This window comes from Coccinella septempunctata, chromosome 6 (genome assembly GCF_907165205.1).
Source record: "Coccinella septempunctata chromosome 6, icCocSept1.1, whole genome shotgun sequence".
Taxonomy (NCBI): domain Eukaryota; kingdom Metazoa; phylum Arthropoda; class Insecta; order Coleoptera; family Coccinellidae; genus Coccinella; species Coccinella septempunctata.
The window spans coordinates 33,864,361-33,888,444 of record NC_058194.1 but is presented as its reverse complement, the minus strand read 5'-3'; the positions used below and the strand labels follow the sequence as shown (position 1 = coordinate 33,888,444).

At 38.4% G+C, this 24,084-nt stretch overlaps 2 protein-coding genes across 4 annotated transcripts in view; both read left to right on the top strand.

The window, feature by feature from the left end:
- The first annotated feature begins 295 nt into the window (after positions 1 to 295).
- LOC123315326 (kinesin-like protein KIF23) lies at positions 296 to 3,124 on the top strand. Its single transcript, XM_044900982.1, has one exon. It carries the CDS (start codon positions 373 to 375, stop codon positions 2,797 to 2,799), a length of 2,427 nt encoding a protein of 808 aa, XP_044756917.1. The 5' UTR covers positions 296 to 372; the 3' UTR covers positions 2,800 to 3,124.
- A 270-nt stretch (positions 3,125 to 3,394) lies between these two features.
- The window catches only part of LOC123314773, a 63,678-nt gene continuing 42,988 nt past the window's right edge, over positions 3,395 to 24,084 (top strand). Inside the window, exons 1-2 of one of the 3 annotated variants that reach the window (XM_044900112.1) lie at positions 3,395 to 3,656; positions 5,407 to 5,578. In XM_044900112.1, the coding sequence (XP_044756047.1) occupies positions 5,427 to 5,578 (152 nt within the window). In that variant the 5' untranslated portion in view covers positions 3,395 to 3,656; positions 5,407 to 5,426. Of the gene's footprint in view, positions 3,657 to 4,177; positions 4,349 to 5,406; positions 5,579 to 24,084 lie in introns of those variants that run through there. The other 2 variants (XM_044900114.1, XM_044900113.1) reach the window with 2 other exon arrangements.

Below are 24,084 nucleotides of genomic sequence, written 5' to 3'. Positions count from 1 at the left end.
TATTCAATGCAATAATTGACTCAGATGATTTACGAAACGAGACGAAGTCGTGAATTACAAGTGACAGTAGCGCCATCTAGAATTCTTAATGATGGTATGAGATGATGAAGAGATTCATAAACTCATTGAATTGCGACAATTTAATTCCAGCATGTGTGCCAATGTGCTACTTTTATTATTCGTTTTTATATTAGAACATCCGAAATAACAAGTTTGCGTGGACCTACCCACTACCTTCCATCTTGAGATCTATGATCTGTCAAATATCTTTGTCTGTAGTCGATGGTTGAACATTTTATTCTATGATTCTTAAATTCAAATAAAAAACGTTAACAGCAGTCTGAAAATAAATGCTCAAAAATAGCGAGAAAAATGAATACACCATACAAGTCGACACCGTATGCCTCAAGAAAACTAAGGAAGGAGAAAACAACCCTTTCTGATGGAAGTTCAGACAGTGTTAAAGAGCCGGTTCGTGTATTTTGCAGATTACGTCCTTTGAAAGACGATGAAAGTGACGAGTCCTGCATTACGTTGGTTTCCCCGACGGTATTGTCACTCAACTCTCCCGTTGATCCCAAGTATTTACCTCAAAGAGAGCTACACTGTCAGTTCAAACAAATTTTCACGTCTTATGCCACCCAAAAGGAAGTGTTTGAGTTTGTGGCAATGCCTCTACTTCAAGATTTATTCAAGGGTAAAAATGCGTTATTGTTAAGCTACGGCGTGACTGGTTCAGGCAAGACCTATACTCTATCTGGTGAATCTAATAACCCAGGGATAATGCCTAGAAGTATCGACACCATTTTCAATACAATCGAAGAACTTCAAGCACCAAAGTTCACCATTAAACCTGATAAAATGAATGGTTTCTTGATTCAGTCTGAAGACGAGGCAGCTCAAGAGAGACTTTTAGAAAATAAACTTGGATCTAAGACTCTAAAAGGTAAAAATACCAGAAGAGGCATGGGTGATCAACCTCAGTATGTTAACGATGGAACAAGGATATCTGATATCGATGAAAGTTGCTCCTATGCGGTCTTTGTCAGTTATATAGAAATATATAACAACACTGTTTATGATCTACTAGAGGAATCAAACACTAAGAGTTTGCAACCTAAGATATTGAGGGAAGATACGCAGAAAAATATGTATATCATTGGAGTCACTGAAGTTGAAGTGAAATCTGCCGATGAAGCTTTTGAAGTTCTTAGTATTGGACAAAAGAAGAAGAGAATGGGACATACTCTACTCAATTCTGAATCTAGTCGTTCTCATTCTGTGTTCAATATTCGTTTGGTTCAGATGGAACAAGTAGCTCACAATAGCAAAGGTATGGAGGTCGTACCTGATTCTAACCTCATAAGGGTATCTCAGTTAAGTTTAGTTGATTTGGCTGGCTCTGAAAGAACAAATCGTACTCAAACCACAGGAATGAGATTGAAAGAGGCTGGTAGGATCAACAATTCACTCATGTGCTTGAGGAACTGCTTGGAAGTTCTAAGGGAAAACCAACTCACAGGTTCCAATAAGTTAGTGCCCTACCGGGACAGCAGATTAACTTTCCTCTTCAAGAACTTCTTCGAAGGATATGGTAAGGTAGAAATGATTGTTTGCGTTAATCCGTCCATTCATGATTACGAGGAGAATTTGCAAGTAATGAAGTTCGCTGAGATGACCCAAGACGTCAAAATTAAGAGGAACGAATACAAAGGTACCCCCATTCCTCGTAAAACACCGAAGAAAATTTTCAACACAAACACACCTGCATCTGCAAGTAAAATCAAAGCGACTTCCGCATTCACTCTACCGAAAATACCGACCTACAGCTTCGAACCTGATAATTTCGACGAGATGGGTGAGAAAATCGAGCAAATCGGTAAAATTCTGAAACTGAGAAGTTCAAGGATGGAGAATTATTTCTGCGAATTGAATAATAAAGAGAAGAATTTCAGGAAGAGGCTGTGCGGGTTGAATGAGAGTAACGTGTTGAACATTTCGGAAATGAAGAGTTTAAAAACAATAATTAAGAGAAATAAGGAGGAAACTTACAACTTGAAGAATAAAATCGTAGATCTGGAGACTGTCAACGATAGTCTGGCGTCCAAAAACGAAGAACTTCAAGACGTTATCAGATCTTTGAAACGAACCATAGATGAGAAAGACTTGAAGATTAACCAAAAAATCCTGGAGAAAGAGAAAGTTAAGCAAAAGTTCGTTATAGCAAACGAGAAAATGTCTCAAGAATTAGATAGCAAGCTGAGAAAACAAAGGGAGCATCTGCAGGCTTCTATGAAAGCCAAAGATAATAAGTTGAAACGAGTGAGAGAAATTTTGGAGAGCGACGAAGCCTTCGAAGCACGATCTGAACAAGGGGAGAAGGAAAAAGAAGTAGAGTCTCCACCACGTGAAATACAGCCGGTATCTTCTCCTCCAATATGTGATATACAAACAAGCAATAGGAGAAACATTCAAACTCCTGGTGGGAGACATAGACGTTCAAGATCTGCCGGAGAAGTGTGGTTGGAGCACAACTCGATCAAACCTGTACCACTTGGCACCGTTTTGCAGCCTTCAGTGAAAAAACGTAAGTCGCTGACGAAGTTAACCAAAGCCAGCGATATAACCAACCCTAATCAGAGTAAATACTGCCTGATCGCTCAAGATCAAGATACCGAAGGTGAGATCGAAACTAAGGTATATAAAGGGGATATTGTACCGACTTGTGGCGGAGGCGCCCAAGTCATCTTCAACGATGTAGAACTATTGAAGCAGAAAAGTCCAACAGCAACTCCGTGATGTGTTGAGTTACCTCCAAAGTTCTTCCTTCTTTTTCGTTATATTATTGTGTAATAGGTTATGGCTTTAGTTTTGTTTTTTATTTGACATGGAAAGTTTTTATATTTATGAATTCATTCATTCTGGAACGTTTGAATTATATTTATCCATAAGCTGTCAATTTACGGCTGAGTTTCAAATGACTTGGAAAAAGTTCTTATATCAAGGTTTTCTTGGAGAAGCATGTGATAATTTTGGGTACGAAACGTACTTTATTCTGAAGAGAAAATTTATTTATTTTCATCAGGTTTTGGAACTGATAAAACAAATATATTCATACATTTTCTCTTTTTGTTTTATTTTTGACATTTGAGGAATGATTACAGTTCACAGTAATTTGTATTCATGTAGGAAAGCATTGTAACAGTCACGATAGATGTCGTTATGAGTTACTTATGAAAAAATCTGTTAGAGGGCGCTGGGTGGGTAGTTTACAGATTTCTACTTTAGCCATCTACCATTACTCTTCCGCGGCTTATTCTATTCAAAATTTTCCGCTGCAGAAACCAGCACTGTTCATCATTCACCAAAGGAAATTCGTCCCACTACAACTCGTAATTGTCCAATTTTCTCTTCGCCGCTCTTTCGTTATCTTTAGTACCAAACTCAGTTTGCGTCTATAACTGTTTCAGAGCGCGCGTTCGAAGTGTTCAACGGTGTGTGTTGATGTTTATTTTTTTCCGAAGTGACAGTGCTCGCGAACCAGTGTTTTCGAGTGATATGATAAAGAAAAATCACCTTTTAGTGTCGGAAAAGTGTGTGCCAGTTCCTTAAGCGGAAAACCGAACCATATGACGACAAAGTTTTCTCTTTGAAAGGTGTGTGTTTCAATATACTTGTTTATTTAAAAGGAATGTACGGTAGAAACTCGGGAAATTTTTTTCTATGTATGGAAATGTTGCGAATACTCATTAGGACGAGGTGGTTTCATTTTCCAGCGAGAAAAACTCTCGTGAATACACGTTTTCGCGGAAAATAATCAGGGAAATTTGCATAAGGGTCGAATTTCCTCTCAGGACTCGTTGAAGAGTTCCACCTGCGTTTTGTTAGGGTTGAGGTAATTTATTGAAATTCTGTGTGCGGATTGGTATGACTAATTGTTTTGCGGTGTCGGTGTCAGAGTCGTTTATGCAAATTGAAATGGGAGGAGGATACACGTAATTGTTATTTTAACTCTTCTTCCCGATATGTCAATATTTGCATTGATGAAAATCACAAAAGGTCTCGTAAACAATCACAGATCTAATTGCATCCAGTCAGTGGTTCTTAATAATTAATGATTTGATCTAGGTGGTCATTGATTGATCTGTGGTTGAACTATTTTTATGAGTTTTTCATTTCGTTATTGTGCAGAAAAAATTTAGATCAAGTTTCGTCTAGTGTTCCATCACAAAATGCTCAAGTTCCCCGAAAGTGTTAAATCAAAATTGAGTAACTCTTCGAATTGTTGAACTCCAACCAAGTAGGTACCCCGGATGTTGTAAGACCTGAGAACATTCCTTCTCACACAGTACGTAATTCTATTGTCTAGGCATTCTTCACAACCTTGAGAGAATCAATTTGTAACTATATTCAGCAATGTAAACTTAACGATCAAACCAGAGTTGTTAATGAGGTTGTAAAATAGTTCCTCGTCACTTTCACTGCATATCCGATGCGGCTGCTTCCACTTTCTTTCTGTATCGGAGAGATGTTTATCTTTCTTTTATAATCGGAGTGTTTTGTCTAGATCCCGAGATGAACCAATCGTGCAGTCTTGAACATTATTACTAATGGATTTATGTAATGCAAACATTTTCAATTTACTTTCCAGTAGTATTATTATTTTGTACATTAGTATCTACAGAGTGGGCTATTGAAAATGAAACAGCGGCCTTGTAGGTCGTCAGTAAATTTGACGTTTTTTTATAATTCGGTTCCGCCGAGCTACAGAGCCACTGTTTCATTTTCAATGGCCTACTCTGTGTAACGATATATAATGAATTGAATATGTACCGTGAAGAAGAAGAAATCTTGATCTGTGTTCTTGGGTCATCGAGAAAATGTGACACTGCGATGACAGTTGAAGGAACTTCCGCAGGATTTCGTGAACCAATGAGGACGCTTCAAACGTGTGACGAAATCGTTAGGTCTAATCGCGGGTCTTTTCGAATAGAACGGATGTCTGGATCCGTATTCGGGACGCTCCCCGGCCATTACCGGAATCTCGAATTTTCTTCGGATGTCTGCTAATCGACTGGGAGGCACCCCTCCCGTCTCAACCCCGCATCGGCATTCGCCAGATCCCCCCGGCTTCCAGAACCCGTCGGTCGAATTTGCGGCCGGTTCACCTGTCCCGGAAACTTCAATCGAACTTCCGCGATTCGACATGGAATTAGGAAATTTCATCAGGAAATGAACTGACGCCAAGATTTGCGCGATCGGGTTGATCGGACCGCGGGTGTCGACCTTTAGCCGGTTGTACGGGGGTCGTCCGTTAATTTGTAGATGGAGATTTTTAATTTTTAGTCACAAGAGGAAGGGAAATGGAAATTGGTTGATGTTTTATGTCATTTTTTCTTCTTCTAGTCTCGGACAGCCAGTGAGTTATGCTTCTTCAAGCGACTTCTGGTGAATCGGGAGTCAAGTCATCTGAAGAGACTCGTAACGAACCTGAGGGATTCACGCACGTTTTGGATTATGCACCGGCTCCTGGATGGACCGTCCACATCACCAAAGAGGGAAGATTATACTATTGCAAGTGAGTAACAGAATAAACTTTAACCTTTTTTGACCTTTTTACGAGTATTACGATTATCTGAGACCCAAATAAGAGTACGACTAAGTTTTATATGTCCAAATGTAAATTTTTTGAACGAAAAGACGTCCCTGCTTTTTCTGAACTTTGATCCCGAATATTTCTCGAAAAAAAATTAAAATTAGGTGCCTGCGACTTTTTCACCCGCAGGATCAATACCCTACGCCGTTATAATCCACAGGATCCCGCTTGAAATTACTGCGGCCAATGCGACAGGTAGTAATGCGCCACGATAGGGGCTCCTAATCCATTTCCGGTTAGGAAAACGGCATTGTTTTTTCGGTAATCCCCGACCGGGGGACGATAAACGACGTCTCATGCAAATTGGCGTCGCCGGCGTCCTGGACGTGAAGCGAGAGCTGCACGAAATTCTGAACTTTTCAATTGCTCGGTCTTCCGGTGGAAGGAGCACGGTGGGTGGAGAAATGGGGGATAATTTAGAAACCTGGTAAAAACTTAGCCGATTTTTGCAGGCAACGGAGTGGTTACGAACATTCTCGACCTTCTCGGGCCCATTCGCTTCAAAAAACCATAATGAAACCAATATCCTGAATACCAAGGCCCAAAAGACTTTTCTCCACTCTATGAGCCGAATCGATACTATCCACCCCTGTCCATGATCACTGATTCGTGCTAACCTCACTTGTGTCACTTTTGTCAGAGTGACATAGATTTGTTTACATTTTCTTTCAGTAAATATCGAAAATCTTGATTTTCTCCTGCTCTGTTTGGTCTTTTTCGATCTGGCTTCAGAGTTTAAAGCGTTTTCAGCTGATTTCTCCTCTCAGTTGTCATTTCGATGAAAGTGTGGTTAGCACCGACCACAGATAGGGGTGGGTAGCACCAATCCAACACATCGATAGGGAAAAGTAGTGTTTTTGGCCTCAGTATTTATGAAATTCATATAATTGTAGTTTTTAAATGCAAATCGACCAGAAAAGCTGGATCTCCTGACCTGCTAGTAAACGAAATTAGTTAGTTAGGATTTAAATTTATATACCCATAAGAAGCATCAGGTATAATATTAAACGTGTCACAGAACAGTCGAAAAATTTTTCGACTTCACATAGAACTAATAGAATTAAAATCTTGATACTACCACAGATCTTAGTTATTGAGGTGTTCTGTGACGAAACCATAAATGTAAGAATAAAAGCATAGAAAACACATTAAACATTTACTTTCAGCACATAGATTTGATTTTCGGCGTAGAATATAATCATTAACTCAAGTTATTCTTGTTTCTTATATCGTACGTGGGTACCTTAATCAGTTCTGTGCGAATCAAATACGAAACGTTCGAACAAGCGTCTCCTGTGCTAGCGAGAAAGTTTCTGGTGGAACTGCAGCAATCCGTTTAATTTGCATCGGATTTCCACCGTAGAATTCGGATTTCTCGAAAGTAGCTCGGTTTCCTTTGTGAGATCACCTCGAATAATATTAATTTGGCTCCAGCGATTTCATGGGCAACGGACGTAGCCCGAATGCCTTCACTCAAACTTGATATCAATTTAATACCACGTTCTGCGTCACGTTTATTAAATCCGAACCTTATCCAGCATCTGGAAGTAATGGGACGTTCAGGAGGAGTTAAAAGAAGAACCATAATTCACCAAATCTAATTTCGTAAAAATCTATCATATTTAAATTGAGCTCATATAGATGGATATATTGACTTATGCTGATATAGGATGAGAGTTTGCAAACATTCATGCCAACACACTGACAGAGATACACTGCAATGAATAGGAAACTTTTTATCAGGGTTGATGAGTACAATCAAAACCTCCCTTGGAATTCTAGCAATTTCTGCTGATGTTGATAATATTTTAAGACGAAAGATGATACAACTTCCGGTTCTTTCAACGAGCAATATTTCCATTCGCAAAACGAAATTAATTGTACGAAAATTCGTGGAAAGGGAGAAACAAAAGATGTAATCGCCGAAGTAGAAATGGCAGAACATTTCCATATTGTTCCCTCCACGGGGATTGATGTCCCTCTGTCGTGGAATTTATTAAATTATGAATCTTGCTCGGAACAGTCTGTCATTTCGTTCGGAATCGTAAAAGGTTTCGTAGTGTTACGATTGAATTAACGTCGGTCCAGTTGGTTGATTATTACTTTCGGGAAACGACATAATTGGGTGCGATGTAACTAGCACTGAGCGACATAGAAAACAGACAGCAAGTTCACCATATCTATAATCCAATCACTTTTATTTTAGCTGTCGGTTGGCCATGGAAATTTGACACATTTCACTCTGTATAGTACGAAAATGTGGGGTTATAAAGCTTGTCAAAACATTTTTGGGTTTTAAATCAACGCTATGTTGCCCGTTCTACGTAAAAGTTTCTGTTATTACGTATTTTATGACGATGTTAAATCTCTTCGGAAAATATGTGACGAACATAATTGAAGTTTATACAAACTGATTGAAGGGATACCAAATTCAGTTATTTGCATGGAAAATACAAGTGATCAGTATAATATCATAATATGCACTAGCTTGAGGAGAGTTAATGTTCGTTATCTTCTTTGGCTAAAGTTTGAATACGTTGAATCAGTTGTAGATTTCAAATATATTCACCCGAAGATGAAATGCATATGATGCGGTGGTTGGGAATGGGTATCTCCCGAAGGAATCAACAGATAATTACAAGAATGTTAAATTCTTCAGCAAAAATCATCTTGCATAAAATCCAAACTGCTACGGGTAAATGAATGAAAATTGGTTTTTTCTATTCAAAAAGAACCACTCTATTATCAAATGAAATCAGCTTATACCCAGTGCCTTTTTTTCTGGCTGCTACATCTGCTCAAAGTCGAATAATTTTTTCGAAATTTTCCACTAAAAGTGATTTATTTTCCGAAATACTGATCCTACAAAAAATCTGATTGCTTATTCGTGATCTACGACCTCGAGTTAGTCGGTACAATGACCCGGGTCGATATAGCTATACTTCATTCACTTTTATTTTAGCAGTCGGTTGGCCATGGAAATTTGACACATTTCACTCTGTATAGTACGAAAATGTGGGGTTATGAAGCTTGTCAAAACATTTTTGGGTTTTAAATCAACGCTATGTTGCCCGTTCTACGTAAATGTTTCTGTTATTACGTATTTTATCACAATGTCGAATCTCTTCGGAAAATATGTGACGAACATAATTGAAGTTTATACAAACTGATTGAAGGCATACCAAATCCAGTTATTTGCATGGAAAATACAAGAGATCAGTATAATATCATTATATGCACTAGCTTGAGGAGAGTTAATGTTCGTTATCTTCTTTGGCTTACATCATTTGTAGATTTCAAAAATATTAACCCGAAGATGAAATGCATATGATGCAGTGGTTGGAAATGGGTATCTCCCGAAGGAATTAACAGATAATAACAAGAATGTTAACTTCTTCAACAAAAATCATCTTGCATCAATATAAGTAAAAGGAATTAAAGGAACTTTTAAGTCAAGATGAACTTCACCTTTGAACAAAAATTTCACATGAATAAACAAGTAACAGGGCAACTTGCGCGTATTTGTGGCTATTCATCTTAATACATTGATGTAATTATAATAATTAGGTATTTATTAGTACCTTAAGACATTTACATTGTATAGGACAAGTCAAATGAAAAATAGAAAAATCAATTTTCGGAAACTTATTCTACGATGACATTTATCGAAAATCCTGTAGTAAACTTTTCGCATTAATTCACTCAAACATAAAATTCCCAAATGCCACCACTTATTTGGGTCTCCCAATAGAAGGAAATTCTTTGTCATACTCCTCATTCACAATCTTTCTGATTGTGGAAGTATCCAGCTGAAATATATGTCGTTTAGATTCAGATGAAACATTCTATAAATTCTCTTACATTGAATATGTTCGCTACCGTCTGACTTATTGTGGATTTTAGAATATCAGGGTATAACTATTTGAATGAGCGGATCTGAATTCTAAATAGCACTTCCTGAAACCCTGTCTCTTTTTTCAATCACTTTCGGCATTTTCGAATTTTCGTAATAAAAATTGATATTAGTTGTGGCAATGGCGTTATGACATTAACGACATTTCATGAGTGCCAACCTAACTTCGTTCTAGTTACAAAAACTTGAGAAAATTATTTCATGGCCAACCGACTGCTAAAATAAATTTGAATGAAGTATAGATGAATAATTTTTTTCCGAAAAATTCTCCACAAAATTTAGCCATTCGAACAGAAATCTCCCTTTCCTGCCTCCTCCCATTCCCACTTCCTGCATCCGAATATATAATAACGACGTCGTCAACATGTTCAACACGTTCCTCATCCTCGACTCGAACAAACCTAAGAAGAAGTTTATTAAATACATAATTCAACATCCTTTTTCCTCAAATCAAGTCGCAATTTCGTATTCATCTTGTTACTCTGGGGTGCTCCGTCGTAAAACTGTTGTTCGTATAGATAGCCCTCCACCCGTTTCGTTGCATATGGAGGGTTATACATAATTTCATCGGACAGCCTCCAAAACTGAGGCAGCGCCCTTATTTTTTTTTGCTCCTCGTTGTTTTTCAAGGCGCGCTTTCTCTGTAATGGTTACCCGTCTGGTAGAATAATTTATGGGTTTGTTGAGTTTCCATGGAACGTGGGAGGTTGGGGATGCTGCGGAATCTGTTGTGTATAAGATGCTTTTTGGCAGCAGCTGGGATAAAATCGAGAAGAACCCAGAAAAATCATTTGTTGCACTTTCAACCTGCAATTTTCGATTTCCACATGCTCATAATCTCCTATTAGAATCCTTCACACCCTAATCATCCACGAGGATATCGAACAAAACGAATTTGAGCGATTTACGATCGTTCGCCAAACGCCCACCCTCCTGTCATTCCACTGACAGCTCTTATGAGGACAATCGAGCATTTTCCAAGATCCTGTTTCGCGTCACGTATTCCCAGTTTCGGGATAGCTTCCTTCCTACGCTCCCGTCCAATCTCGAAGCTTACGCGAGACAATCTTTTTTTCTTCCCATATTGATTGACGTTTCTCGAGGTCCTGGAGCCCGGAGTATCCATCAGAATGGGACGTGTCGAAGTTCCGGGTGTCCTTTAGCGTCGAAACAAAGGGAAACTGACGCTTTTCAATTCTGTCCTTCCTCGTTCTTCGGTTCTAATTAGAAGGCGCCTCCTGTCCCGTTGTTCTGAAGGTTCGGCGTGTTGAAAACCTGCTCAAGCTTGCGATAAAGGAGTTAAAGTTACCATTACTTTTTGCAACAAAAGTATATGGTGGTTGCTTGTATTTCAACACTCATCCGCTCCGTAAAACTTTAGGGTATCCTGATGATCTGTTCTGTGATTTCTTCACAACTTGAAAGAGAATCATTCACTTGTTATACCTTCAAAAGAATGTACGTAAATAAAAGTCTAACAATCTCGCAAAAACAGCTCTTCTTGTAGCTATACTGCATTCACATTTATTTTAGCAGTCGGTTGGACATGAAATAATTTTCTCAATAGTCTCAAAATCAGAAAATCTGAACTGTTCGCGGCAGATGAATGAAAGTGGTTTTTTCCATTCGCAAAGGATCAGTCTATTACTAAAAAAATCAGCATATGTCCAGTGCTTTTTCTCTGTGTGCTACAGGTCCCCGAAGTTGACCAATTTTGTCGAAATTTCTCACTAAAAGTGATTCATTACCCAAAATACAGATCCTAGAAAAAATCAAATTGCATATTCGTGATCTACGTCTTCGAATTAGTCAGTAAAATGACCGTGGTCGATTTAGCTAAATAAATAAAAAATTTCCTTGGTGGAGCGTGGGTAAGCAGGCGCGGGTAGCAGACGAAATTCTTCTGAATCAAAATTTTTTTAATTTTCGAAGGTAATCAACCCGAGTAATATTTTCGACTAATTCGGGGTCGTAAATTACGAATATGCAATTAGATTTTTCCTAGGTTCAGAACTTTGAGAAATAAATCACTTTTAGTGAAAAATTTCGAAAAAATTGGTCCACTTTGAGGAGCTGTAGCAACCAGAAAAAGGGAATTAGGCATATACTGATTTTTTCTGTGGTAGATCAATCCTCTGCAAATGAAAAATTCTAATTTTCATCCATCTACCGCGATTAGTTCAGATTTTATGATTTTTTTCGCGAAGGTCCAAAATTTCGAATTTTCCATCGACCATAACTTGAAAAATAAATTTTTTAAAAAATATCTGTTTGCATATTTGTGTTCTACGTCCTCGAATTAGTCGACAGTATAAATTTGGTTCTGATCGGAGACCAAAAACTGTTCGCAGTAGGTGAATAAAAATTGAATTTTTCCATTTGCAAGAGATCAATCTATCACCAAAAAAATCAATATGTATTTAATCTTTTTTTTCTGGCTGCTACAGCTCCTCAAATTTGACCAATTTTTTCGAAATTTTACACTAAAAGTGATTTTTTTCCCAAAGTACTGATCCTAGAAAAAATCTAATTGCATACTCGTAATCTACGACCTCGAATTGATCAAAGAAATGACCTGGGTCGATATGGTTCGAGAAATTAAATTTTTTCGGATTTTGAATAATTTCGTGTGCTACTTGTTTTCACCCGCGCTACACCATCGAAATTATTCAAATTATTAGTCGAGTTTTTGTGCTAGGATGGAAGCCTAGGCAACGCTGATTATAGAACCAGAAATCCTAATCGGATTAGACGAATATAACAGGAGATATCGCAGATTCAACTTTGCAATTTTTGAAAAATGAATTCCTCATCCTTGGTAACTAACACTCGCACCAAGCTCACATCTATCGTTGCCATAAAACCTTTTTTCAATAAATCCTCGCGATATAGTGATTTCCAATCAATCTGTAATGTTGAAAATTGAGTTTTCCTTGCATTAATGCACTTTCCAAGCTGCACGGAGTTCCACAATGGAGGAAAATGTACTTCCCCTAATTTTATTGTCTTCGAAATGGATCGCTTTCGAGTTGCATTCGCAGAAGGGCTTATGCACCTAGAAGACTTAGCCAATATTAACTTAAGTATCGTTTGACAGGTTATTATTGGGTTTGCATTGTTCATCGGATGTATTACTGATGGATTTTGCATAGGGGTACAAAGAAACCTCATCAATGTAATGATATGAGGTTTGAGTAGTATGAAAATTGCCTTATCAAATGATTTAGTTAGCATTATACAGGGTGTTTTCTAACTAATTACCCATCAGGCAGAGTGAGTTCAGAATTGGCACTTGAACATCCCTTGTGCTTCGTGGTTCATTAATCATTAGTAAGAAATCACACTGTATTTTCATTGGTGAATTTTTCAAACTCGATTATATTGGAGGGTTGAACAGATCGCTAGATATTACGAGGGCACTGAACTACAATTTTCATCGAACATGTACCATGCAGTTCCAGCCTTAGTTGCTAGCATATTCGCAAATGTGTACACGAAAATCAATATTCAACCCACATATTAGCTATTCCTTGTACAACCCGTAGTTTGCATAATCGTTATAACTGTTTCCTTGGTGAAACCATTCTGATCAATCGTTTAGTATCCTGTACTTCGGCGACAAGAATTGAGTAGCTCAATATCTACTAGGATATATTGAAAAATTCTTAGCCTACTATAGAACCAAACAAAATTTCAATGTCGAAATATTTTATTACTCAACATATTCTCCTCTCAATAGGATACAAAGGTCTCTAGACCTTTCAAAAAAAAATGTTTCTTCTTGCTCTGCAAACCAGACCTCAGCTTTTTTATTACCTCCTCGTTGGAAAAAAATTTACGACCTTTTAAACTTTTTTTAGTTGAGGAAAGAGATGATAGTCGGATGAAGGCAATTCTGGTTAATAAGGGGGGTGTTCTAGTAATTCAAACCCTAAATCACGAATTTTCTGCATGGCAACATGAGATTTGTGTGCAGGGGCGTTGTCCTGGAAAAACAAAACACCTTTGGATAGCTTTCCGCATCTTTTCTCTTTAATTTTTTTCCGTAAAGTGGTCAGTAATGTCGAATAGTAATCCCCGGTTATTGTTCTACCCTTATCCAAAAAATCAATCATGATTACTCCATGGCAATCCCAAAAAACTGAAGCAAGAACTTTTCCAGCAGATTTTTGGACACGAAACTTCTCAGGTCTTGGAGAACCAGAGTGTCGCCATTCCATCGATTGTTGCTTTGTTTCTGGATCGTAGAAATGTACCCAAGTCTCATCCATACTAACAATTCGGCTTAAGAAGTCTACATCGTTTTCAAATCGAGCACAGATCGAACGCGATGCTTCTACCCTTGCAGGCTTTTGGGGATCCATTTTGCAGCAATTTTTCCCATGTCAAAATTGACGTGCTCGATGCAATTCTTGTCTTGTCTGGAGAGAGATATGGCCAGTCTTTTCTTTCAATAGCATGAGCTTCCAGCGCTTCAATTACCAGGCGTATTGATTCAGGAAGAACTATTTTTCTTTCAGAGAAATTCTCGATGAATATTGTGATGATTGCTTGTTTACGTGGGAGAGTAGGATTCTACTGATGAACCACAGAGTTCAGAGAATGTCACCTCCTCATTTAGACCCATCAGGACATATAGAGCTTTTCGCTATTCTCTCCTCGTTTTCGTTCCATTTCACCTCTCACTCTTGAGGCTGTAAGAGACGACAGCTATTCCGATCTGTTGTTTAGAGCGGTCCAAAGGGCCCACAATTTGTTCCAGAAATGACTCTACCGCATGAATGCCCTGATAATTTAATCAAATATTGGCGTTCGAATTCGGATTCATCAATGCTCACTTGATGTATGCATTAGAATTCGGGGCACTGCACAAATAATCTCTCACGATCCAATCAAATAATTACATCTCCGCTGTTTGTTGTTCGTCGTTTCATCCAACATTGTAGGGTCGTTCAATTTATCAGAACAGCCTACGGGGTTCGCTTATAATTGTAGGCTGTGATTTAATGAACTAGATGAGAGGGGAAGGGACAAGGGAAACTGCACAGACTATGTTATTAACATTCTCGTCAATAAATGTACGATTTGCGATAACTCAGTTACTGAAAGTCCCCTGTAGGAGGTGTAAGATTTCTAGAAAAATACCTCGAAAGAATCCGATGGGCCACGAAGCCTTGGTTCAGCACGTAGAAGGTGAAGATGAAAAAGGCCTTCAGTAGGAATGATATTTATGTATTTTAGAAGCGACTGTATCTCGAGATATGCTTCAAATTTGTCAAACATCAAGTTATTCGAGGAATTCAAGCATACCTCAAGACGTCGTAGCTTCAATCTGCTCTTCAAGACCCATCCAGTCCCAATATCTAATCTGCGATCCCAGAAATTAACAGTTTCGAACGTGTCAACTCCTACCAATCCGATACATCCCCCCTAAATTGACCTCCGTCAATTCAGTCAAGTCTGTCATCCCCAGGGAGAAGCTGGGTTGCTTTACGAGGCAGACGTGGGGTTCCTCTCTGTTTAATTATTCCCAGAATTCCTTCGATTGTTTATTTTACGGCTTAATTTTCCTCCCCACTTAGCTCCCGTCCATAATTCAGCCTTTGACGCCTGCCACTTTGAAAATCGTTGGGGAATTAAACGGAAAAAGGTTCGAAATTTGGAATTATGGTGATTGCTTTTTTACCTTCCAAGTTTCGTCTTCTCTCTTTACTTTTTGTTTGCCCATGGTCTTTTAATGAAAGATGCTCTGCCACATTGGACAAAGAACAGATCGATTCAGGGGAAAATATCACTTGGTTACATTTCTACGATCCAGAAACAAAGCAAGAATCGATGGAATGGCGACACCCTGGTTCTCCAAGACCTAAGAAGTTTCGTGTTCAAAAATCTGCTGGAAAAGTTCTTGCTTCAGTTTTTTGGGATTGCCAAGGATTAATCATGATTGTTTTTTTGGATAAGGGTAGAACAACAACCGGAGATTACTATTCGATATTACTGACCACTCTACGGGAAAAAATTAAAGAGAAAACACGCGGAAAGCTATCCAAAGTTGTTTTTTTTTTTGCAGTACAACGCCCCTGCACATAAATCTCATGTTGCTATGCAAAAAATTCGTGATTTAGAGTTTGAATTACTAAAACACCCCCCTTATTCACCAGATTTGGCTCCATCCGACTATCATCTCTTTCCTCAACTGAAAAAAAGTTTAAAACGTCGTAAATTTTCTTCCAACGAGTAGGTAATAAAAGCTGTGGAGGTCTGGTTTGCAGAGCAAGAGGAAACATTTTTTTTAAAGATCTAGAGACGTTGCAGGTTCGCTGTAATAAATGTATCCAATTAAGAGGAGAATATGTTGAGTAATAAATTGAAATTTTGTTTGGTTCTATAGTAGGCTAAGAATTTTTCAATATATCCTCGTAAGCATACTCTAATCTGACCTAAACTTTCACCTTCTTTTTCTACATACAATTCATAACCGTTTCTTTGTTTCAGGTAAGTTGAAACAAGCATTCTCTACAAACTGTAAGTCTAAGAAACAATTCATTCGACTCAGTTCAAGTTTAAAAAGAACCAGAATCCGTCAAGCAACATCATTATTATCATACAAACGTCGGTAACTTCTAAGTGCTCCACATTCCCAATCCTCGGTTCGACGAGGTTGTCGACAAAATTTCCTTACATCCCGTCGTTTTATTATACGAAGATACGATCCTGACATTACCATATTATTATCGGATGTGCGTCTTTCCAAATCTCTTCGGTTGGAGTATAGGTGGGTCATTAGATTTCCATCCCATCACTTACAGGGAATGTTCGCGTGGATGTTTTTCACTGGGGCGAAGGAGAACGCCCCTAATTTTTTATTTATATTCATGATTTCGGTGTTTTACCAGTGGGTTTACGAGATTTCTAACAGCGACTGCTGGATAAAAGCGAAGGAACTTACAGTAGTTTTGTGAACATTGAGGGACACTAACATTTGTATTATGTATTGAAAAATTTTTAGTCTACTATAGAAACAAACGAAATTTCAATGTCAAAATATTTTATTACTCAACATATTCTCTTCTTAATTGGATACATTTATTACAGCGAACCTGCAACGTCTCTAGATCTTTCAAAAAAAATTTTTATTCTTGCTCTGCAAACCAGACCTCCACAGCTTTTATTACCTTCTCTTTGGGAGAAAATTTAAGACCTTTTAAACTTTTTTTCAATTGAGGAAAGAGATAATAGTCGGATGGAGGCAATTCTGGTTAATAAGTGGGGTGTTCTAGTAATTCAAACCCTAAATCACGAATTTTCTGCATGGCAACATGAGATTTGTGTGCAGGGGCGTTGTCCTGCAAAAACAAAACACCGTTGGATAGCTTTCCGCGTCTTTTCTCTTTAATTTTTTTCTCGTAGAGTGGTCAGTAATATCGAATAGTAATCTCCGGTTATTGTTCGACCCTTATCCAAAAAATCAATCATGATTACTCCATGGCAATCCCAAAAAACTGGAGCAAGAACTTTTCCAGCAGATTTTTGGACACGAAACTTCTTAGGTCTTGAAGAACCAGAGTGTCGCCATTCCATCGATTGTTGCTTTGTTTCTGGATCGTAGAAATGTACCCAAGTCTCATCCATAGTAACAACTCGGTTTGAGAAGTCTACATCGTTTTCAAATCGAGCACAGATCGAACGCGATGCTTCTACCCTTGCACGCTTTTGGTCAACATTCAAACATTTTGAGGCAATTTTCCTTATGTCCAAATTGACGTGTACTATACGATGAACGCGTTCGTATGAAATATTGATTGGCCTCGATAAAAAAGGATGGATGAGATCCCACAAATAGAGACTCCTAGTTTCTGGAGATTTTCCGCGAAGAAAATGGAAACTCAATTATAAGGAGTAGTTGTAATTTATAATTCATCGACTGCATTCGCGCGTCTGGTATCCTTAATGGATTTCCATCGATCCTCTGCCTATCGGAAGTGCGGAAAAACAGGTTGGCGCTCCATCGTTTTCGCGGAAAAGCGTCCCGGGAAATGGCTGTTCTCGCCCGTGTGGTTCGCGCCGTTCCCGGGATGCATTCCGGGGCATTAATTTTGGATCCTGCAAGTTCGGAGTTTCACTACGTTAATAGTTTACAGTCGGGGAGAGTTTTTTTTCGAAGAGACGCCGAAACTTCGGGATGGGTTTGGACGTCGAGTAGTCCTGGGAAAACTCGATTTTCCGCCGAGGGTATCCGGTTGGCGAAACATAAGCAGATTAACCTTTTCGAATCGGGGCCAATTTTTTTATTTTCACTTAACGAAACGGATTCGTGTCTGAGTTAATCTTATTATCGTGGTATCTGTCCATAAAGAAGGAAAATTAGTATCTCTTTTAAAAAGCACGGAATTGTACTTGTTTTTTACGAGTACCATCCTGCCGTTCTTGCTGGAGATCACACGAAACCAATAGCAACGATTTGAAGATGATTACCCTTATGCTTTTTACCCAATATAAGGGGTGTTAATGAATAGGGTTGATTTTCCCACTATTTTTGTCGAAATTCTATATTTTGAGTCGCCGAGGTCATAACACGTCTTTCTTCAAGGCTATTTCCGAACTCGGTGCGGAAATGGGAAGGATTTCGATGTAGACAAGGGTTTTCCATTACGGCAGTTGTTTTCGACGAAAAACAACAACCTAATGCGTAAACCGTTACTGAAAACCCAACAGTTTAATTGGGAGCATCGGAAAACGGACGAAACATGTTTGTTCTTTCCGATGCCGTCCCTCCCGATGATGTAAATGCGCCATTTTTAATTGAATATCGCGGTTCGATCTATGGTTCACTGGTCTTGGAATGGGCGGAAGTTACTGTGTAAACGGGGGAGTTTGTCGGTTTTTACGCGAATTTCATGCCGATATGGAAGTTTTTTCCAGTATAGAACCTTTCTTAATTGAGTGTTTGCCCTTTAAATAATCCTCAGAATCAGCGTTTAACATTTCTCGGCTTATTTTCTTAAGGAACCGAATTTTGTTGTTGTTTAATCATTTCTTGATCTCAAATCAGTAATTGCCAGTTCATTTCCCCAATAATTCTTCAACTTCCAAGTCAATTGTAGGTTTACTCGGTGAGTCTTTGAGTTGAGGTCAAATTCGGTCCTGATAAAAAGATAAAGCCATTTTAAGTTTCCATAATGAGTTGTACCACCCCTGGCAAAACAAAATTACCTTCAGAATAACTAGCTAGATCTGTGACACTACATATCCGTTGGTATATATTTTGAACAGAGTTGCATTCAGACAAATCACCCAATTCATCAAATTTCACAGATATCTTTCATTTTTGAACATCAAGTTACTCGAAAACGACGCATTATACCAGAAAATATGAAGAATAGCTACTTCTCTTTTACAAAACTTTCAAATATTCATTGGATAGCGTCTAACTTAGTTTCAAGAATTGGGTTCTTTGAATTTTTGGTATTTTTATGGTACGCAATGGTCATAATGAGAAAACTGGAAGACGTAGGTGATATCTTGTGTTCAAAAAAGATTCATTCAATAAATGAAAAACTGTATCCCAAAATTCACTTCATTCGATCAAACCATTTGTGAGATAGAACTAAAAATTCAATTTTTATGGTTTTTCAACAGCCTGTATCTTTGGAACCGAGCCGAATCGGAAAAAATGATAAAGGAAAAAAGTGTTTCTTTTGACTTCAAGAATCTACGTCAAAGACTCACCTGTATAGATGGCTAGATCCATTTCAGTTCATATTAAATGAAAAAGGTGCTTATTATTCGATAAACCTCTGCCTTACTCCTTGATCACAATAGATAAGTTCGCACAATCTGTATTGGAGCTTTCTTAAAAATCCGCAGACACGTCTACTTAAGTTGCGAACGAAAGAATCGCACAGATAAGTAAGGTATAGCAAAAACCGGACTTACATACGCTTAATTAAACACTTCGTCGAGTGCGTATTTAAGAAAAGCAGAAAGACGCCGTTAGAACGATTAAATTGTGCATGGTAAGATCATTAAATGACAGGCTTCGGCCTCTGTAATCGTGTCAATTACATATAAGTGCATACAATATGTATCAGGAAATACCGTAAAGGGGAACGCTAAGAAAAAAATCGTACGTAAACCTATTGATTGCTCAACTTCTTGTCGGACTACGTGCCGCACAAAAACACCGCAGAATCGGAATGACCGTCTTACTGAAAGTTTAGCGAAAAGTTCGTCAGTTAAGGTCTTGCTCACTGTTGCCCTTTCAGGCGGGTTCATCTAACTTAATACATCAGTAAATCTACAAAATCGTTTTTTATTTCATGTACGTGGTTGATCCACTTCAATTTTCAAGCAGTGTAGGTACTATATTCATTCGACGAAGAAACGGATACACTCTCAAATCCTTTCGACCGTTAAATCACTCCGTCAGTGACACTCCAGAGGAATTCCTCCACGTAGTTATGTCACCGAAAACTTCGAGTTTCACTCGCGATCCAAATACCTCTCCAATTATCCATTACGAAAAACAATGGTGGAACAGCTCTGTGCGATATTTTATTCTGGGTCGGACAATGAAGAGTTTCGGAACACAGAAGAGGCGAGGTTCAAAGAGTCCGAATAGATGGTATCAATTCGTTATAACTCGGTTTAATTCAATTAGGATGAATCATTTGATCTTTCAAACAGATACGACAAGGTTAAAGTAATCAGTTGATCCATCGTGGACGTAGGTAATAATTCATTGCAGTCTTGTTGTTGAGTTGTAATTGAACTTGATCTTCATACACGTATTTACGAGGATATATTGAAAAATTCTTAGCCTACTATAGAACCAAACAAAATATCAATGTCAAAATATTTTATTACTCAACATATTCTCCTCTCAATTGGATACCTTCATTACAGCGAACCTGCAACGTCTCTAGACCTTTCAAATAAAATGTTTCTTCTTGATCTGCAAACCAGACCTTCACAGCTCTTATTACTTCCTCGTTGATAGAAAATTTACGACCTTTTAAACTTTTTTTCTGTCGAGGAAAGAGTTGATAGTCGGATGGAGCCAAATCTGGTGAATAAGGGGGGTGTTTTAGTAATTCAAACCCTAAATCACAAATTTTTTGCATGGCAACATGAGATTTGTGTACAGGGGCGTTGTACTTCAAAAAAAAAATACCTTTGGATAGCTTTCCGCGTCTTTTCTCTTTAATTTTTTCCCGTAAAGTGGTTAATAATGTGGAATAGTAATATGCGGTTATTGTTCTACCCTTATCCAAAAAATCAATTATGATTACTCCATGGCAATCCCAAAAAACTGAGGCAAGAACTTTTCCAGCAGATTTTCAGACACGAAACTTCTTAGGTCTTGGAGAACCAGAGTGTCGCCATTCCATCGATTGTTGCTTTGTTTCTGGATCGTAGGAATGTACCCAAGTCTCATCCATAGTAACAATTCGGTTTAAGAAGTCTACATCGTTTTCAAATCGAGCACAGATCGAACGCGATGCTTCTACCCTTGCACGCTTTTGGTCAACATTCAAACATTTGGGGATCCATTTTGCAGCAATTTTTCTCATGTCCGAATTGACGTGAACGACAACGGCCTCCAAACATTTACAAGTCAGGAAATTACGTATTCCTCGTGTGAGTTTGTTCTTGAAACTGGAAGCAAACTCCGAGATCATCATCCAATTGATTTTCCACCGTTTCGTTCTCATCGAGCGACCGTACATCATCGCATCCACCCAAAACCCTTACGTCCTTTCTTTCTCGTGTAACAATGGCCTCTTCATTTGCGAAAAACACTCACGTGTTATCGTTCCTGCTGAATGACAAACAGAAAAAATGAGTGGCGGAGCGCAAAGTTCGCTTCGAGAGGTGAGATGGGGAGGAAACTTTTATTCAGCTGGATGGAAACGTGCCTGGCAGAACTCCGAAACGACCTGTATGTACCGAGACTGAAAGTGTATCCATTGAACGCGGTTGGATTGAAAATTCACCAGGAAAATGTGGACACTCTATGAAAATTTTATCGCTCAGTGGAAGCTGTAAGAGATGCCTTCTTGACGACATTTCTGATCGACCTTATCGACCTTATCGACCTTAGAAGGGGGTCCGAAAATACAAACAATTCGAGCTGAACACCACCGGCTGAAATATCACGCCCATACGTTATAGGGTCCATTAGCATCAACTGCCTAAAAGGCATATTTCAGACGTGACATGTCGTGATATTAAACATTCCTCCGGGCATACGATAACACACTTAATATGACGGCTTGAAAGCTGCGATTTAATTATTCCGATCGTTAGTTGCCGGTGCTGCTAGGTCGAAATTTAATTTGGAACTTTTTGAGGACGATTATTTTCCTCAATAACCATAGTTTTGACGATAGCGTTCGTGTTCAGCGTTTTGTATTGTTGAAGTTTGTTGAACTATGGAGGGAATACAGAGGAATGGTTTTTCTTCAACGTCAAGAAAAATATGGAGAAGGTGAAGGATTTTCCTTATATCTTCTGTCTCTGAGAAGTATAGAGGAGTGATGTGCCTGTGAAAAATTGGACTGCAAGCTTCGAAAGAGGTAAATTTTCCATTTGAGATGATGACCGATCGGGAAGGCTAGTTTCTGTGTCAGTCCCCAAAAATATCGATGCAGTTCATGACACGATTTTATCAGACCGTCGAATTGGGCTGAAACGGATATCTGAAGCCCTGAATTATCATAGGAACGCGTTCATCATATAGTTCACGTCAATTTGGACATGAGAAAAATTGCTGCAAAATGGATCCCCAAATGTTTGAATGTTGACCTAAAGCGTGCAAGGGTAGAAGCATCGCGTTCGATCTGTGCTCGATTTGAAAACGATGTAGACTTCTTAAACCGAATTCTTACCATGGATGAGACTTGGGTACATTTCTACGATCCAGAAACAAAGCAACAATCGATGGAATGGCAATACTCTGGTTCTCCAAGAACTAAGAAGTTTCGTGTCCAAAACTCTGCTGGAAAAGTTCTTGCTTCAGTTTTTTTTGGGATTGCAATGGATTAATCATGATTGATTTTTTGGATAAGTGTAGAACAATAACCGGAGATTACTATTCGACATTACTGACCACTCTACGAGAAAAAATTGAAGAGAAAAGACGCAGAAAGCTATTCGAAGGTGTTTTGTTTTTGCAGGACAACGCCCCTGCACACAAATCTCATGTTCCCATGCATAAAATTCGTGATTTATGGTTTGAATTACTAAAAGAACCTCCTTATTCACAAGATTTAGCTACAACCGACTATGATCTCTTTCCTCAACCGAAAAAAAATTTCAAAAGGAGGTAAATTTTCTTCCAACGAGGAGGTTATAACAGCTGTGGAGGTCTGGTTTGCAGAGCTAGAAGAAACTTTTTTTTTGAAAGGTCTAGAAACGTTGCAGGTTCGCTGTAATAAATGTATCAAATTAAGAGGAGAATATGTTGAGTAATAAAATATTTCGACATTGAAATTTTGTTTGGTTCTATAGTAGGCTAAGAATTTTTCAATATATCCTCGTATATTGATTAATTAGCTCTGAAGAAACGGATTTTTCATTCTCACGATGGTGCATGATACAATTAGGATGTTTCCTTATCTTGTACTTGTACTCCCATCAAACTAAATACGTAATGAGGAGTTTTTCATTGACTAATTGCCGAAACTAGTCCTTGTTAGCTCCGCCAATTCACTGAAATAGCCCTGAAGTGGATGAAGAAGGTACATGGAATGGAATACGTTAATTAGATCGAAACCCCAAGAAGCAACATGGGGAGAAAGAAGAACGTGGCTTTGAATTCGGGGAAGCCTCTGATTAGGACCCAGAAATTCGAAATTTCACCGAGGACGCTACAATTTCCACGATTAACTATGGATGAATATAAAAAAATAATCGAAGCGGATCAAAACGAATCAAATATCCCTTTGAATTAGAATTTCTGCGAAAAATTATTAAATTCCCTGCTATTCGTATACCAGGTAAAGCTGAAATCCGATTTCGCAGTATTCGACCATTGAATTTCAACAATATATTGGTCGAAACCATCTGCGTCATCTGGATTTGGTGTATCGCGATTAAAAAATCAAATGGAAAAAGCTATCATCAATCGAATTTCATCTGGAAGACTGGCAAAGATTATTTAATCAAAGGGTTTCGAAATATTTCAGTTCAAGATGAAAATTCATTGTGAACCGTGACCTTAGATCATCAGAGCTGTTCTCAGCACTGCTCCATCTACAGCTTGCCTTCCAGTTCCAGCACTCTGATGTTATCCAGTATCTGGAAAGGTTTCAAGATACTTCTAGGAGTTTTTCGTCCAAAGCATTATTTTCTTTGACTATTGACTATTATTACTATTCGACATTACTGACCACTCTACGGGAACAAATTGAAGAGAAAAGACGCAAAAAGCTATCCAAAGGTGTTTTGTTTTTGCAGGACAACGCCCCTGCACACAAATCTCATGTTGCCATGCAAAAAATTCGCAATTAAG

Bases quoted from the DNA above. Each gene is read 5' to 3' on its own strand.
- LOC123315326 (XM_044900982.1), top strand. From the start codon at position 373: ATGAATACACCATACAAGTCGACACCGTATGCCTCAAGAAAACTAAGG.